Source organism: Meleagris gallopavo, chromosome 10 (genome assembly GCF_905368555.1).
Source record: "Meleagris gallopavo chromosome 10, MGAL_WU_HG_1.1, whole genome shotgun sequence".
Lineage (NCBI taxonomy): Eukaryota > Metazoa > Chordata > Aves > Galliformes > Phasianidae > Meleagris > Meleagris gallopavo.
Window position 1 is genome coordinate 3,394,679 of NC_139413.1, and position 13,667 is coordinate 3,408,345.

Consider the following 13,667-nt stretch of genomic DNA (forward strand, 5'->3'; position numbering starts at 1 on the left):
CTCTGTTTCCACTCAAGCTTCACAGCCCCATGGCTCTGAGAGGTGAGTTTGAGTCCCAGACTCACGTTCTGAGCACCGCCAAAGCTGGGAATGATCATCTGTGGATCTCTGGGTTGCACACCCATTACTGACTTCTGCAGTTAAGCTGTTTATGAGTCAGAACATAGTGCAGGGCTAGCATTGGTTCACACTTGGAGAATGCTCTATTTCAGAGCTCTGATGGGTCTACCCTCACCTCTTTCCTGCTTTGGGCAACTGGCTTGCTGGCTAAGGCCGGGAGAGGTCCTTGAGAAGTTGTGCTGGTAACTGTATTGTTCACCAACACTTCTAGTCATCCAAGAGAAGGTGCTGGTTCATGAAGGTCCCCAGCCTGGGAGCAGCAAACTCGGGACCTTCACGGCATGCTTTTGTATCTCCCATAAGTGTGAATTTCAAATGCAAAGGGCAGGGAATGAACAAGGGAAGAAAAACAGCCTGGAGAGATTGAAGAGGAGAGGAGCTCAGGTTTGACTCTTCAGTGCAAGACCAATGATGAAGGTCTTACCCAGCCAGAACTCATCCTCCAAGTTCCCAAAGCCAACCCGGTAATCTGCCCATTTTCGGAAGAAGTCGGTCAGCCCATTCTGCCGCCTTTGGAAGACCTGCAGTGGGGGGAACCAAGGGAAACTCTGTGAGAAGTGGCTTTAGGACACACGGCCAGGAGAATACTCTGCCCTGTCATAGTGCCTTTCAGTGGAGAAAATGGCAATGACCATCTGGTTAATGTTAATTGCAGCCATGCCATTGGTTCAGGTGCGGATGGATCAGCTGAATACAAGTTAGAAGTTGTGGGCTGCAATGTTATAATAGATCTAGGAGGAAAGATTCAGCCTTCAGACTTTATGCTGTACCCAGTGTGTGGTTTCTCCGGTTTTCTATCATATGATTTTGTGTTTGCTTGGCTCTTTTGTGATACCCAACGGGATGCTTTGATGCAGAGTGAGATGGAGGGAAAATTTTTGGCTGAAAATGTAGCTGTTCTAGAACTCAGCATTTAGGGAAAACCTTCTTTTTTTTTTTTTTCCTTCTTGTTTGGACTATACATCTATTGGGGTTTTATGTAATACATGCAAGTGAGTATTTGAGACAAAAACAATCCAAGTGCCAGGGCATTGATTCCCTCAGTGGCCAGTCCATCTAAGTAAAGACAAGTGGTGATGGTGCAATTCAATAGCAAAACGGGGATCTGCCTCTAAAATGCTCCAGTGCGGATTCAATCTGGTTTATGCCTGACACCCTCCTATTGCAGGCAGTGTGAATCATTCCCTATGAAAGCTGGTAGACATTAATTTCATTTCTAGAACAATAAATCAGCTTCAAATTTACTTGCAGATTTTTTCTCTGCAAAAGCACTGCGAACACGTCAAATAAATCAAAGGCCATTTCGCCAAGTGTAACTGTTATTACAGGAGTGTGGGCCATTCCCTGTGGTGTGGGAAATGAGGCGAGCAATATTAAGCTGGCGTGAAGCTTGGTTTTGCTGGCAGGATGGGATGGGGTTCCTCAGTGATGGGGGCAACGTGCAGGGAGACTGCCAGTAGGTAAGCTGGGCAAGGAGTTGCGTGGCTCAGGGGGGTGCTGTCCCCTTGGAGAGGGTCTCAATGCTATGGGGCTGCTCTGGGAGCTTTGTTGGGGCCAGGAGGTGCCACAGCAACTCACAATCCAGCCCCCGCCGTCCGTGCTCATGTCACAGAACACCTGCACCCGCTGGCTGAGGTCCCCGTTGATGGAGATGGTGTAGACACCGCTCAGCGTGTCTCCGTTCATCAAGTGCTGGGCACAGTCCTGAGGGTTGGCAAAGACACGGCCACCTACAAAAGAAAAACAAAAAGATCAAAATTTGGGCAGGCGAACAACTTTTCCACGTGCCTCGCGCCCTGATGGTTACAGTCCAGCAAGGCAGAGGTGACTGTGCATCCGTTGACAGCATCATAGAATGCAATGGAGTAAATCTGTGCACACATTAATGGATTTTCACACATCTTACATTGGAAAGATGCGTGGTAACATTGTGGTGAGTGATGAGGAATGTCACACCTTTGGTCGTCTTCCATTTCTGAAACCCTGGGGTTTAAGCTGTCACTGGCATATTTGGACAGCTGTGAAAATGCCAAAAACTGTTCTCCTCTTAGGATTGCCAACTCTAAGTAGGTTTTATGACTTTACTGTTTCTGGGGGAGTTCTTCTGATCCGTGTCCTTGTAAATGACATCAGACTTGCAGTGGGCTGATGGTTGAGCAAATGGAGCAGGAATTGGGTCATACGAGATGTTGGAGATGGGCAGGGTGAGCTCCATGTGTCCTACAATGAAGACACCTCATTTGGAGGCTGGAGTTGGAGAGAGCCCCAACTATGAGATCTCGGTAGGACGGGGTTCATTTTCTTTCTCATTTAGTGGAAGGGAGAATTGCATTTTTTTCCTCCACTGCTCAAATGACTGACTGCAAAGCAGGCAAGGTGAACGTTGGCTTTCAAGAGTGGTTTGAACGAAGACCTTGAGAGAGTGTGAAGGATGTGCCATGTTCATCTATCTCTACTGCACAGCCCCATAGGAGTGGCAGGACGGAGAGTTCTCCTATTGTTTCCTTTTGACCTGAAGACCCAAAATTGTCAAGTTGTCACTTTTTACAAATATTGAAGATCCCCTACTTCTTCTTCTCCCTGCAGAGCCTAGCACAAGTTCTGGTGAGACAGTGTTTACATTTTATAGCATTCAACAATGTAAATTACTTCAAAGGCATCCACTCCAGGCTCCCCTGGGCTCTGTGTAGATTAGTTGTTTCTTAATTCATATTCATATCTTAAAGAACCAAGCAGACCTTGAAAGACATTTCAAACCACTATAAATTATAAATACCATATCTGTTACTTCCTTTTGTCCCATCTGTATACAACTCCCTGAGAACCTTATGCAAACATGAAACAAAGAGATGGAACTGTTAATATGTCAGAGGGAACGGAAGAACCCTGGGATGTGTACTGAGAGCATAAAGAAGCAAAGCATTTTAAATTAAGACTATTTTTTTTTCTTCTTTTTCTTTCTCCTTTAGGTGGGGTAGGTTGGAAGAAATGTTTCCTGCTAATGCCTACCTTGAAGTGAGTTAAACTTCTGTTGAGATACTGCATCAGCTGGCAATGGTGTTTAATGCAGTCAAGGAGCCACATTTTTGTTTAATTGAAGTGATGCTCTCATTGCCTGGTGTGAGTGGGTTTTCCCTGCATTCTCCTCTCTGAGAAACCAGCTATGAGATGCTTTGTCCCTGACTCCTGGGCAGCCTTGAAGATTACACACGTTTTTCCATCACCTGCTGGAATTGCACTGACATAATGCATCCACATAAAAGATGAGAAAAACTAGAGTACCTCATCTATTAAAAAAAAAAAAAAAAAAACCTTTTCTTTTTCCGTTGGTGTAAATAGTTTCTGTTATCTCTTGAAAGCAGGTGAAGGGACTTTTGCATGTAACCAGGATGGGGAAGTGTATCCACAGCAAACTCAAAGAAAACTCTCTGCGTGGAACTGGCAGTGCAGATGGAGGGAATTTCTTTTCAGGGACATGGGCATCATCTTTGCCTGGCCTACCAGGCGTGGGTCCTCACCCGTGGTGAAGGTGGTGGAGATGAAGCCGCTCCGCACGGCGTTTTGGGCAGCCTGCAGGCGCACTGTGTACTCGGTGGTCTCAGAAAGACCCTCCAGGCGGATCCACGTGTCCTCAGCGTCCACAATCAGCTCCTGTACGTGGGTAGACACCAAGAGCAACAGATGAGAAAAACGATGGGGAGCCTGAAGAGCAAGCGAGGTGGGAAGGGAAGCCACAGACTACTGCAGCCCTTGGCTGAGGGTGCTGCATGGCTGCTTACAGCTCTGGGCTAAGTCAGCGTGAGGTCCAGCTTTGGGATGGTGCAGGTGAGAACTCACTGCTTTGGACATCGGAGATTTAAATGCAGTCTGTGTGCTCTATTTACTGACACTGCTAGGATCTGCACACCTTCAGAGTGGGGCATGACAGATTTCCTGAGCATTGCAAGGAGCAGGGCTGGCCAAGCCTGGTTATCAGCCAGCTTTGGCTCCATCAATCCCTGTCATGTTAATTTTTCTGGTCATCAGCCAATGCCACAAAGCATTATATTGAACACCTCTGCAAAGCTGTTATCCTCCAGCTGCTGCAAGCTACCTGCACCAGGAAATGAGATGATTTGCAGTGACATACTTCTGATAGTGTTTGTAGCATTTCCTTCCAGACAGACAGATATGGACACACTCGTTACATAATCAAATATATTGTACTGAGGGATTTATTAGCTGTCTGTACCTACCTTCCTCTTTGCAGGGAGGGCAAATCACCTTTCTAATATCTCCACTTGCTGGAATTTTTTCTGCTGCCTCAACTTGCTTGTGTCTCATGAGTTGTGAATTTTGTCTGTTCCTTCAGACCTCCCCAGGCATACCCTCTTTGCCCAAACTTGCAGATTTTGCCCTAGGCAATCCTTTTCTGCTTTTCCCAATTGTTTATCTAAGGTAAGTTTACTGGAGAGTGTAATATGCCCTTCTGGTCTCCCTGGCCTAATGAGTATCATTCTGTTGGTTTTATGGGTTTCTTCTGCTCGTTCCTCCATGGTTGAGTTGTTCCTGGACTCAATGAGCCTCTTTTCCCATGAGGACTCACCTTGCGACTTCCATCAGTTGATCTGTAGGTCAGGACGTAGTTCTCGATGTCTCCCACGGGAGGCACCCAGGAGAGCAGTGCACTCCGTCGGGTGACCTCGCTTGCAGTCAGGTTTGTTGGAGGATCCAAAACTGCAAGTTGGATAGGCACAAGGGAAGGGCATGTCCTCACACACAACCACCCCACCTTCTCTAAGCTGCTCCCTAACTAGCTGGACTAGTATCCAACCCCATAGCGCCATGCTGCAGCCCAAAGTCCATCCTTATCCCCAGTTTCCAGCTTTGATTACCTGTCCCCAGCCTTGAACAGAGCTGTCCAAGCCCTTCAAGTGCCCTTCAATGCATGTGCTATGGAGTCTATCATGCTCCTTCGAATCACAGAATCATGGGGTTTGAAGGAACCACTGGAGGTCATCTAGTGCAACCCCGTTCTAAAGCATGTTCCCTACAGTAGGTGACCCAGGAAACTGTCCAGAAAGGTTTGAGTATCTCCAGAGAAGGAGACTCCACAACCCACTTTGGTGGCCCGTTCAAGAGCCAGACTATGGCTCTAGGAAAGAAGACCTGGTCAAGGATCTTCTCAGGAAATAAAATCCAAAGGGTTTCAAAGAAAGATGTCATTGGTTGTTGGAAGAGTGAAAATGATGGTTAATACATGCAGTAGCGGTAATCCTGTCCTCATGTTGTGCCTAGCACTGGTATTTGGGTGTCCTTTTAGCACGTGGCCACATCTACATTGATGTATTTGGAACAAGAGCTTAGCACCAGCCTTTCCGTCTTTTCCTGAGTTGGATGGCTGATTAGGGGCGTGTAGGAGCAGGACTGTACGTACGGGTTGTGAAGTTGGTGCTGATGGTCTGGCTGGTGAGGGGCCCATTGGTGGCATACATGGCAACCGTGTAGGTGGTGCTGGGCTGAAGGTTGGTCAGCTGGTATTCCTGGTTGATTCCATCCACCAGAATTGTTTCTCCTGCAACAACTGTAAGCCAAAAGGTGAGTTAGCGTAGATGCTATGAGGCTGGGTAGTGGTACATGCCATGGGGCCCGTGGAATGAGACGGTGCCTGAGGATGGGGTACATCTCCGCTACCCACCAGCTACTGCCCTCCCAGGGCACAGGCTCCCTTACTGCTCCCTCCATGAAAGAAACCATCAAGATCCCAGGTTTGGGGTGGGGGAGAGGTGGAGGTGAGCTGAGATGGAGCCCTAGCAAATCTTGCAGCAGAGGGGTGCGGGGTTTTGGCACACCTGTGTGGCGGGTGAGGACGAGGACATAGCTCTCCACATCCATCAGCGGCGGGTTCCACTGCAGCAGTACCTCAGTGGGGGTGATGTTGGTGGCGGTGACACCCAGCGGGGCATCCATGGCTGTACAGGGGACAGATTTGGAGGGTCAGGTGCATTAAGGGACTATGGACTAGGAGCTGGAAGAGCTTCCTGTGGCCCTGCCTCTCTTTCCAGGCACGCATTTACCTACAGAGGAGATATTGCTGCCCTAGTTGGAGAGCAGCATGTTGTAGCTTGTACTGCTCCTCTATCTGGGTTTGGCTTCCACTGTTTGCCTGATACACAGTCTGGGGAGAAAGGTTTTTAGGTATTGAGAAGTCTGGGGATAGCAGAGGGTTTTATTCTTGCAACAGATGCTGTTTGTTTCAGGGCTTTGACACATATTTCCCTAGGGATTATTTTTGGAAGCCTGTACTTCCTTTAGGAAAGGTTGTTATGGTTGCCCAGCATCACATCTCTGCCCTCCCTGTGACTGGTACACAGATTTGTCACTCCCTCCATGACAAGCCGTGCATATACAGGAAAAGCTTTTCTTAGACATACTTTGAAAGTCCCCAGTGGATCCTTGTGAGTCTCACTCATCATCTCAAGCTCACCTCAGGATGCCATTAGGTTCAGCTTGCTCTTGGCTGTCTGATTGCCAGAAATAGTATGGGCTGCCAGCCCTTCCCCAGGACAGGACATGGCCCAGCTGATCACTACCTGCCACTGGGAGCCCTTTCCCACCTGTGTATGTGGTGATGGAGGCCACCTCGCTCTCCTCCCGGCCCCGCACACTCTTCACTCCAATCTCATACTTGGTGGCAGGCTGCAGAAGGCGGATGGTGTACTCAGTGGCATCGCTGCCAATGGCCGTGCTGTCTGTCCTCCCTGCAAGGACAGAGCCAAAAACTTTGGTGACGTCTGGCCCTGACCCTAGGTGCAGAGTTTGCCCAGGAGGGGATGGCAATGCCACAACCCAGGGCTGATGCTGGGAACAAATGTGTTCTATGCCCACGTGTTGACACTCATGTGCCCATCATTCTACTGACTCGGCCTTTCCAGCATGATAGGTGAAAACTGGGCTTGAGGGTTGGAGAGGAGGGTGCAGGAGGAGAGCAGGGCTTGCTGTGCTGGTTGTGGTTTGGGTCACGCAGTGGTGTGGGATTGACCCCTGCCCCTGCTCCCCAACCCCAGCAGCTGCTCTTGCACCGCATTTTCCACAAAAGAAAAGAAAAGTAAGAGCGAAATGGGCTGAAGCTGTTTGGGAAACTGCTGAAGTCCTTCGCTTAACTTAGGACTAGCCCCACACACACCCTGGGGTACAGCATAGCAGGGAGGGACTCTGCACAGTGTCTGACCCCTTACCTTCAGCAGCACGGTAGGATATTCTGTAGTGGTCAAAGGGAGCAACAGGAGGGCTCCAGTAGATGACCATGGAGTCCTGGGTGATGTTGCCCACTCTGAGGTCCTTTGGTGCATCCATCCCTGGTGAGATGGAGCAGAAAGCACAGCTGTGGGAAGCAGGTCCACATTCCCTTCCTCCACCCACCTTCTTGGCGGGGTCTCAACACCCAATACCTGTCGTGATGGAGCCTGTGACGGGCTCAGAGCTGACTGCACCATGGACAGCCACTAGGGACACCAGGTACTCGGTGGATGGCCGCAGACCCGTCAGGCTGGCGTGCCTGCGGGTGCCATCAAGTGCCAGCTGCTGTGCTGCCTCCTCATCCCGAGGGCTGTAAGTGAGGACCAGGCGGTCTGCAGGGGGGGATGGATCACTCCACGTGATGTTCACACTTGAGGATGTCAGCTGGGAGAAGTGCAGCTGCGTGATGGGCCGGACCCCTGAAAGCCATAGAGGGGAGATGCAGCCCCTCGCAGTCTGCAGCTCCCAACCTCTTGCTCGTACCCAGCATTGTGCACTGGTGCCCATAGGGGATATAAGGGATATAAGGGATATGAAGCCCCACATGTGGGTGCTCAAGTGGTCTGAATCTCTGCTGGGATCAAGAGGCAGAACAGGAAAGGGGAAATGGTGTTTTCCTCAGTTCTGACTACAAACATGTTCAATCCCAACCCCATACGATGGGTGGAGGGGACAATCTGTATATTTGGATGAGCTGCCTGTGCTTCTCAACCATGATTTTTTTCATCCCAGAGGTACTTCTGAGGCCCCTCAAGGCCTGGATTCTCCTTTCTGCCAACTCAGAGCACAGAGGACCGCATGTTTTCCTACAGAGGCTTTCCTACCTCTTTCTTATGGAAATTATCCAAGCAAACATGCTCAGTGCCACTATCCAGAGGGGCAGGACCCCCACAGTGGTAGGGCCATCACCTTTCTGAGGTCCATGGACCTGCTCTGATGTGGATGGATTGCCCCCAAGCTGTCATCCCCATCCCTGTCTCATGAGTTTTGGTGCTGGGGAATTGGTAATGGGGTAGTGTCCTGTGCTTGATGCCATCTCCACTTGGTTTTCTTTACCTGTGAAAGCATCCACGGTGGCCTCCAGGCTCTGCTGACGTCCCCTCTCAGCGATGATGGAGATGGTGTACTCTGTCCCTGGCTCCAGCTCAGAGAGGGTGAGCTGCGACTCATCACGGGACACTGTCACCTCAGAGGCCATCCCCGAGGCAGGGGTGAAGGTGACACGGTAATGGTCAATGGGACCCATGGCTTTAGTCCAGGACAGTGAGATGGATGTCTCTGTGGAAGCTGTTACCATGAGGTCCCGGGGGCTATCAAGCTCTGTGGGTTGAATATTACAGATATTTATTCCCATGCATGGTTTGTCCCATGGGGGTTGTAGGAGCCGGAGGGCCGTAGGATCTGGCTGTGTTCGGAAGCCAAAAGCAGTGGGGCTAGACTCACCTGTCCTGGCATTCATGGTTGCTGGCACGCTCTGCTGGCTGTCCATCACAGCTGAAATCCCAATGCCATATTCTGTCCCTGGCACCAGATCTGCAAGATTGAGTAAAGGACAGAGAGATGCATGAGAGCAGCATCCAACTTGGTGGTCTTGGTTACCCCCACCACGGCTGGAGGTAAAGGGACACTTCTGAGTGCCTCTAGAATCACCAACCCTCCCACAGCTCAGCCACTCCACTGGGTGCCTTTTGAAAGAGTCCCCAAATGCCTTTGGACAGGGAAATGGGATTAGTCTAGCTCAGAAATAACCAGTTTTTAAAAGCCGTTACTGAGGTCTGCTGTAATTGCTGGCATCAAGACAGAAATTGTGTGTGAGCGAGAGGGAGCAAAATGAGATGGGAATGATAAAGTAGCTGTGTTTGTTTCCAAAATGATTCAGCTTCAAATATTGTCACAGGGTTGGTGTCTCGAAAAGAAATAAATTATGCAGAGTAAATGAAATGGACATTAATTAGTAAACATACAGCCTAGCTGGGAGCTGACTCAAGCACGTTCCTTGAGGAGGACGTGTCCTGTGGTTCCTCTCACCTGAGGAATGGGAAATGAGCTAATCGAGCTCATTTTGTCTTGCCTATTGCTGGTGGCTGCTCTATCTCCATGGAACATCTCCTGGGTCTGTCACTCCTGCTTGGCCTTTGACAGCTTCATTTCTCTCCTCCTCATGCTCTGTTATCTTTCCCATTGGGTCAGAGAAAGCCATAAGCCCTGCAGCCCAGCCTCTTCTCTCCCATCTCTTGGATAGGGAAAAATCACCAATATTTCTGACAGTTCTGCAAATTCTCATCTTTGAAAAGAGACCTCTGGGGCGGGGCAAGATTTGCTGTATTTTTAAGCTTAAATACTCAATAAGTCTGTTCAGCACCTTTCCTCAACACTTTTCTTAGGGGCAGATGAAGGCATTTATGCCATGGACCCCACCAAGTCCTCAGCAGCTGGAAATTTGCCCCAACACTCTGCACCATGAGTGATGAAGCCCTGGAGGAGAAGGCTACAGTGTTTGTGATGAAGATAGAGAGAGGCTGTTTGCAGCTGCTTGCCATCAGCAAAGGCTGTCCTCTCGTCTGTCCCCTCCATATCATCTCAAAAGGCAGCAAATGTCCTAGAGGACAGGGAACCAGCACCAGAACCCCTATCTCCTGCTGTCCTCATCCATCTCCGTCCTACTTCTCCACTCATGAGTGCAGCAGAAACTATCCCTACTACATTCTTTCTTACACACCACATTTTTCAAGCTAACTGCTCTAAATGTTTTCCTGCCCTCCAGCCTTTCTCATGACTCAGTGCCGCTGTGCCTGTAACTTTGCATTAGACTTTTCCACTGAACATGTTTGTTCCTATAGGTCCATATGGCAGAGTTGTCTGAGCCTGACACAACACGGGAGAACTTGGTGCCATGCCATACTGAAGATCTAGATAAGTCTCAAGCTCAACAAATGATATTTTTTTGGTATATAAGTGTTGGGTTTTTTTTTGCCCCCAAAATGCCACCTGAGCTGCAGATCTGGCAGGCAACCAGCTGCAGCTGAAAAAGGAAAATAGATCTTGGATGGCTCTCCATGGTGCTAATACAAAGTGTGTCTGGGAACGTTCCTGGTAAGGCTGACAGTGGGATGCAACTGCAGCGCATGATGGCACCCATGTGCCAGCCTGGACCACACAATGCTGGAGGGACTTGCTTGGAATTGCCATCTCTGGTTTTGGGTTTACTTTGTGCTGATGAGGAAAAAGACAAAGAACTTGGTAGGCCAGCCTATGGAACATCAATGTCCCAACAAGGGGGAAAAAAGTAAAAAGAGGAGTAGTGTTTTTCTCTAGATCAAACTGAAGTGTCTTCCTCCCCCCAGTCCTCACTCCAGCTCTTCTTTAGACTCTTGGGGCAGCCCCACCAAAGGACACTTGGTTCCCAGCAGAGTCCCCAGAGACTCACAGAAGGAGCACCAGGGCAAGCTGATTTGGACTTGCAAGGAGAATGGGATTGAGTGAGGGTAAAGATGAAGATGATGAAGATGAGGATGAAGGTAGTGCAGGCATACCTGCAAGAGTGGCTCGGGTGGTGGGGCCAGTGTCCCGTGGCACCAGAACCTCGTGGTAGTGCTCTCCAGCAAGAGTGCTGTAGACAACCCTATAGCTGTTTGCCTCTGCCTCGCTGTTGTCCCAGGTGAGCTCAAGGCTGGCAGGGGTCCGGGAGCCCACCCGTAGGTTCTTGGGTGCATCGATCTCTGTGCAACACAAGGAAGAAAGGCATGGTCTCTCTATGGTTGAACTAGATGTCAGAGGTCCTTTCCAGCCTTAATGATTCTATGATTCTGTGTTCTTGCCAATGGGCTCTGAGAGCTGTGGCATGGCTGAGAAGTGGGGAGGGGACACAAGTGGCACATCCCCATGGTTGGGACACCTCGCCCCCTGCTCAGCACAGACCTGGAGGTGCCACTCATGGACTCATCAAGGCCAGTACTCTAAAGCCATCCAGCACTGGCCTGAACTTCTCCTAGAAGACCTTGAGCATCTCTACAGATTCATTCATGCTCAGACACTGTCCAGACTGATCAAATGTTTTATTAGTACTGCACAGGCTGCATGCCAGACCTGCTCAGATCTGTACCACAACTGCCTGTAAGGAATGGGTTTGAGCAGGGCAGGATCTGGCTGCACAGGAGGTAGGCATTAATTCCTGCTCTGGGTTTGGGCTTAGGAGGGATTTTTATGTTGTCTTTTAGAAATAGAGCAAAGAAGGCCAACTCAGCAAATCAACTGCAATGAACATCTCATTCTTACATATATATCTGCATAGATATATACACACAATTCACACGCTGTGGTTATCGTAAAAGGAGCCTAGTATCCACCAGTGATGTACATGGCAAGTAATTTATATACCATAAAACAGCACTGATATACGCTCTCTACCTACTCCTTTATGGCACGGTAAATTAAACCCGTTAGCTATCTGCAGGCTTAACATTAATTAAAATTTTACTGACCTGTTAGACTATTCATATAAGATATAAAATAAGATATCCATGTTTTTAACTGGGCTTCTTCCAGCTGCCTGATTGCTGATTTTTCAGGCATTGTGCCTGCCTCAGCTCTCAGTGCTGAGTAAGTATGGGAGCACTATCTTGAACCCACATCTCCCTGATGCACACCGGTCTGTAGGTGGCATTAAGGGTGAAAATTGCTGTTTTGGGGGTGGAATTGTTTAACCTAGAGAAGAGGAGGATGAAAGGAGATCCTATCACCCTCTACAACAACCTGACAAGAGATTGGTTGGATGGAGCCCTGGGTAACTGATCTGATGCCTGATTTAGTGATTGGCAGCCCTAGAACTAGCTGATCTTTGAGGTCCCTTCCAACCCAAGCCAGTCTGCCATTCTACAATTCTACGATGATTGCAGTGTAGTGGGTGTTCATCTCTTTTCTTAGGTGACAATTGATAGGACAGGAAGAAATGACCTCAAGTTGCACCAGGGAAGGTTTAGGCTGGGCATTAGGAACGATTTCTTCACGGGGAGGGTAGGCAAGGATTAGAACAGGATCCCGGGTCTGTGAGGGAGTCTCCATCCCTGGAGATACTCAAGAGACATGTGGACACGGCGCCAAGGAACACGTGTTAGTGTAGGTCGGGTTGATGGCCGGACCTGTCTTTCTTGAAGTTCTTTCCCACCCACCCACCCACCACACCACTCTGCAGCATTCAGCCCCCTCGCCGGCTCCTCCAGCTACCTGTGGTGAATTGAGTGAGGGCCGGCTGGCTCTCGTTGGCACCCCGGAGGGCGCTGACAGCGAGGTGGTAGCGGGCGCCGGGCCGCAGGGCCTGCAGGGAGTACTGGCTGAGGGGGGGCTGCAGGCGGAAGGTGGTCCTCCCGCCCTCCCCGTCCGCCAGCCCGTACTTCAGCAGGATGGCGTCCACCCGGGCGCGAGGCGGAGTCCACTCCACAAAGGCCACCGTGTCGGAGATGTCCCGCACCAGGATCTGCGTCGGGCCGTCGATGACTGCAAAGTGTGGGGGAAAGGAGGGGTGGTTAATGGGGGACAGTTGGATGGGGAAGGGCAGCAGGAATGGGGACATCAAGCTGCCGCTCGGCCTGTGGAGCGGCATGAGTTAGAGGTGGCATGGGCACGAGGCTCAACTCTTCCAACCTAAAGCGCTCACAGGGCTTGGTCGTGGTGAGTTCCAGTGCCTTGTTCCAGACCCTCCACTTTCCTGACATCTCTCATGAGCAGAGCATTACAGATACATGCCAGTTACAGATAGAATGCAACTTCTGCCCTTCTCAAGCTGAGTGTTGACAATTCCTCTCTGTCTTATTCAGGAGTCATCTCCCAGAATAAAACCTCCTACATTTCTCTCCGGTCCGTTTTCGTTGCTCCTAGATAACTGCTCATACTTGGTGATGCATAGGAAAATGCAGTTTTCCTTTGTGCCTGGCTCTTCAAGCCATTCAAAATGCTTTTATCGATGATCTCCTTCTTTCCACTCAATTTACTCTTTTACAAGCCTTTCTATCGTTGGCAAAATTTATCAGCAATGATACTTTGTCTATTATGGCTCTTGAAAGGTGTTGACAATGTGTTAAATAACACAGGGCCAAGGACTGATTCAACCATCAAGAGCTGGAGAAAGTCTCTAGACATGTTCCAGCATCAGTGCCAGCTCCTGCTTTGTAGCTAAGCTGCAGGATCAGCTCTTGGAGCTGCTGACGTGTTAGCGCTGGGGAGGGAGGGGAAAATGCAACTGCTCTGATGAGGCTTCATAACTAGCTGGGAGA

At 49.6% G+C, this 13,667-nt stretch overlaps 1 protein-coding gene across 2 annotated transcripts in view; it reads right to left on the bottom strand.

The window, feature by feature from the left end:
* TNR (tenascin R) overlaps positions 1-13,667 on the bottom strand; it is a 51,820-nt gene that overhangs the window by 5,404 nt on the left and 32,749 nt on the right. For both annotated transcript variants that reach the window (XM_085231277.1, XM_085231276.1), the window contains 13 exons: positions 12,622-12,891; positions 10,932-11,117; positions 8,842-8,931; positions 8,455-8,718; positions 7,551-7,817; positions 7,338-7,457; positions 6,717-6,860; positions 5,952-6,071; positions 5,537-5,683; positions 4,706-4,836; positions 3,639-3,771; positions 1,699-1,850; positions 545-641 (listed from right to left, as the gene is read on the bottom strand). In XM_085231277.1, coding sequence (XP_085087403.1) covers positions 545-641; positions 1,699-1,850; positions 3,639-3,771; positions 4,706-4,836; positions 5,537-5,683; positions 5,952-6,071; positions 6,717-6,860; positions 7,338-7,457; positions 7,551-7,817; positions 8,455-8,718; positions 8,842-8,931; positions 10,932-11,117; positions 12,622-12,891 — 2,121 coding nt within the window. The remainder of the gene's footprint in view (positions 1-544; positions 642-1,698; positions 1,851-3,638; positions 3,772-4,705; positions 4,837-5,536; positions 5,684-5,951; positions 6,072-6,716; positions 6,861-7,337; positions 7,458-7,550; positions 7,818-8,454; positions 8,719-8,841; positions 8,932-10,931; positions 11,118-12,621; positions 12,892-13,667) is intronic.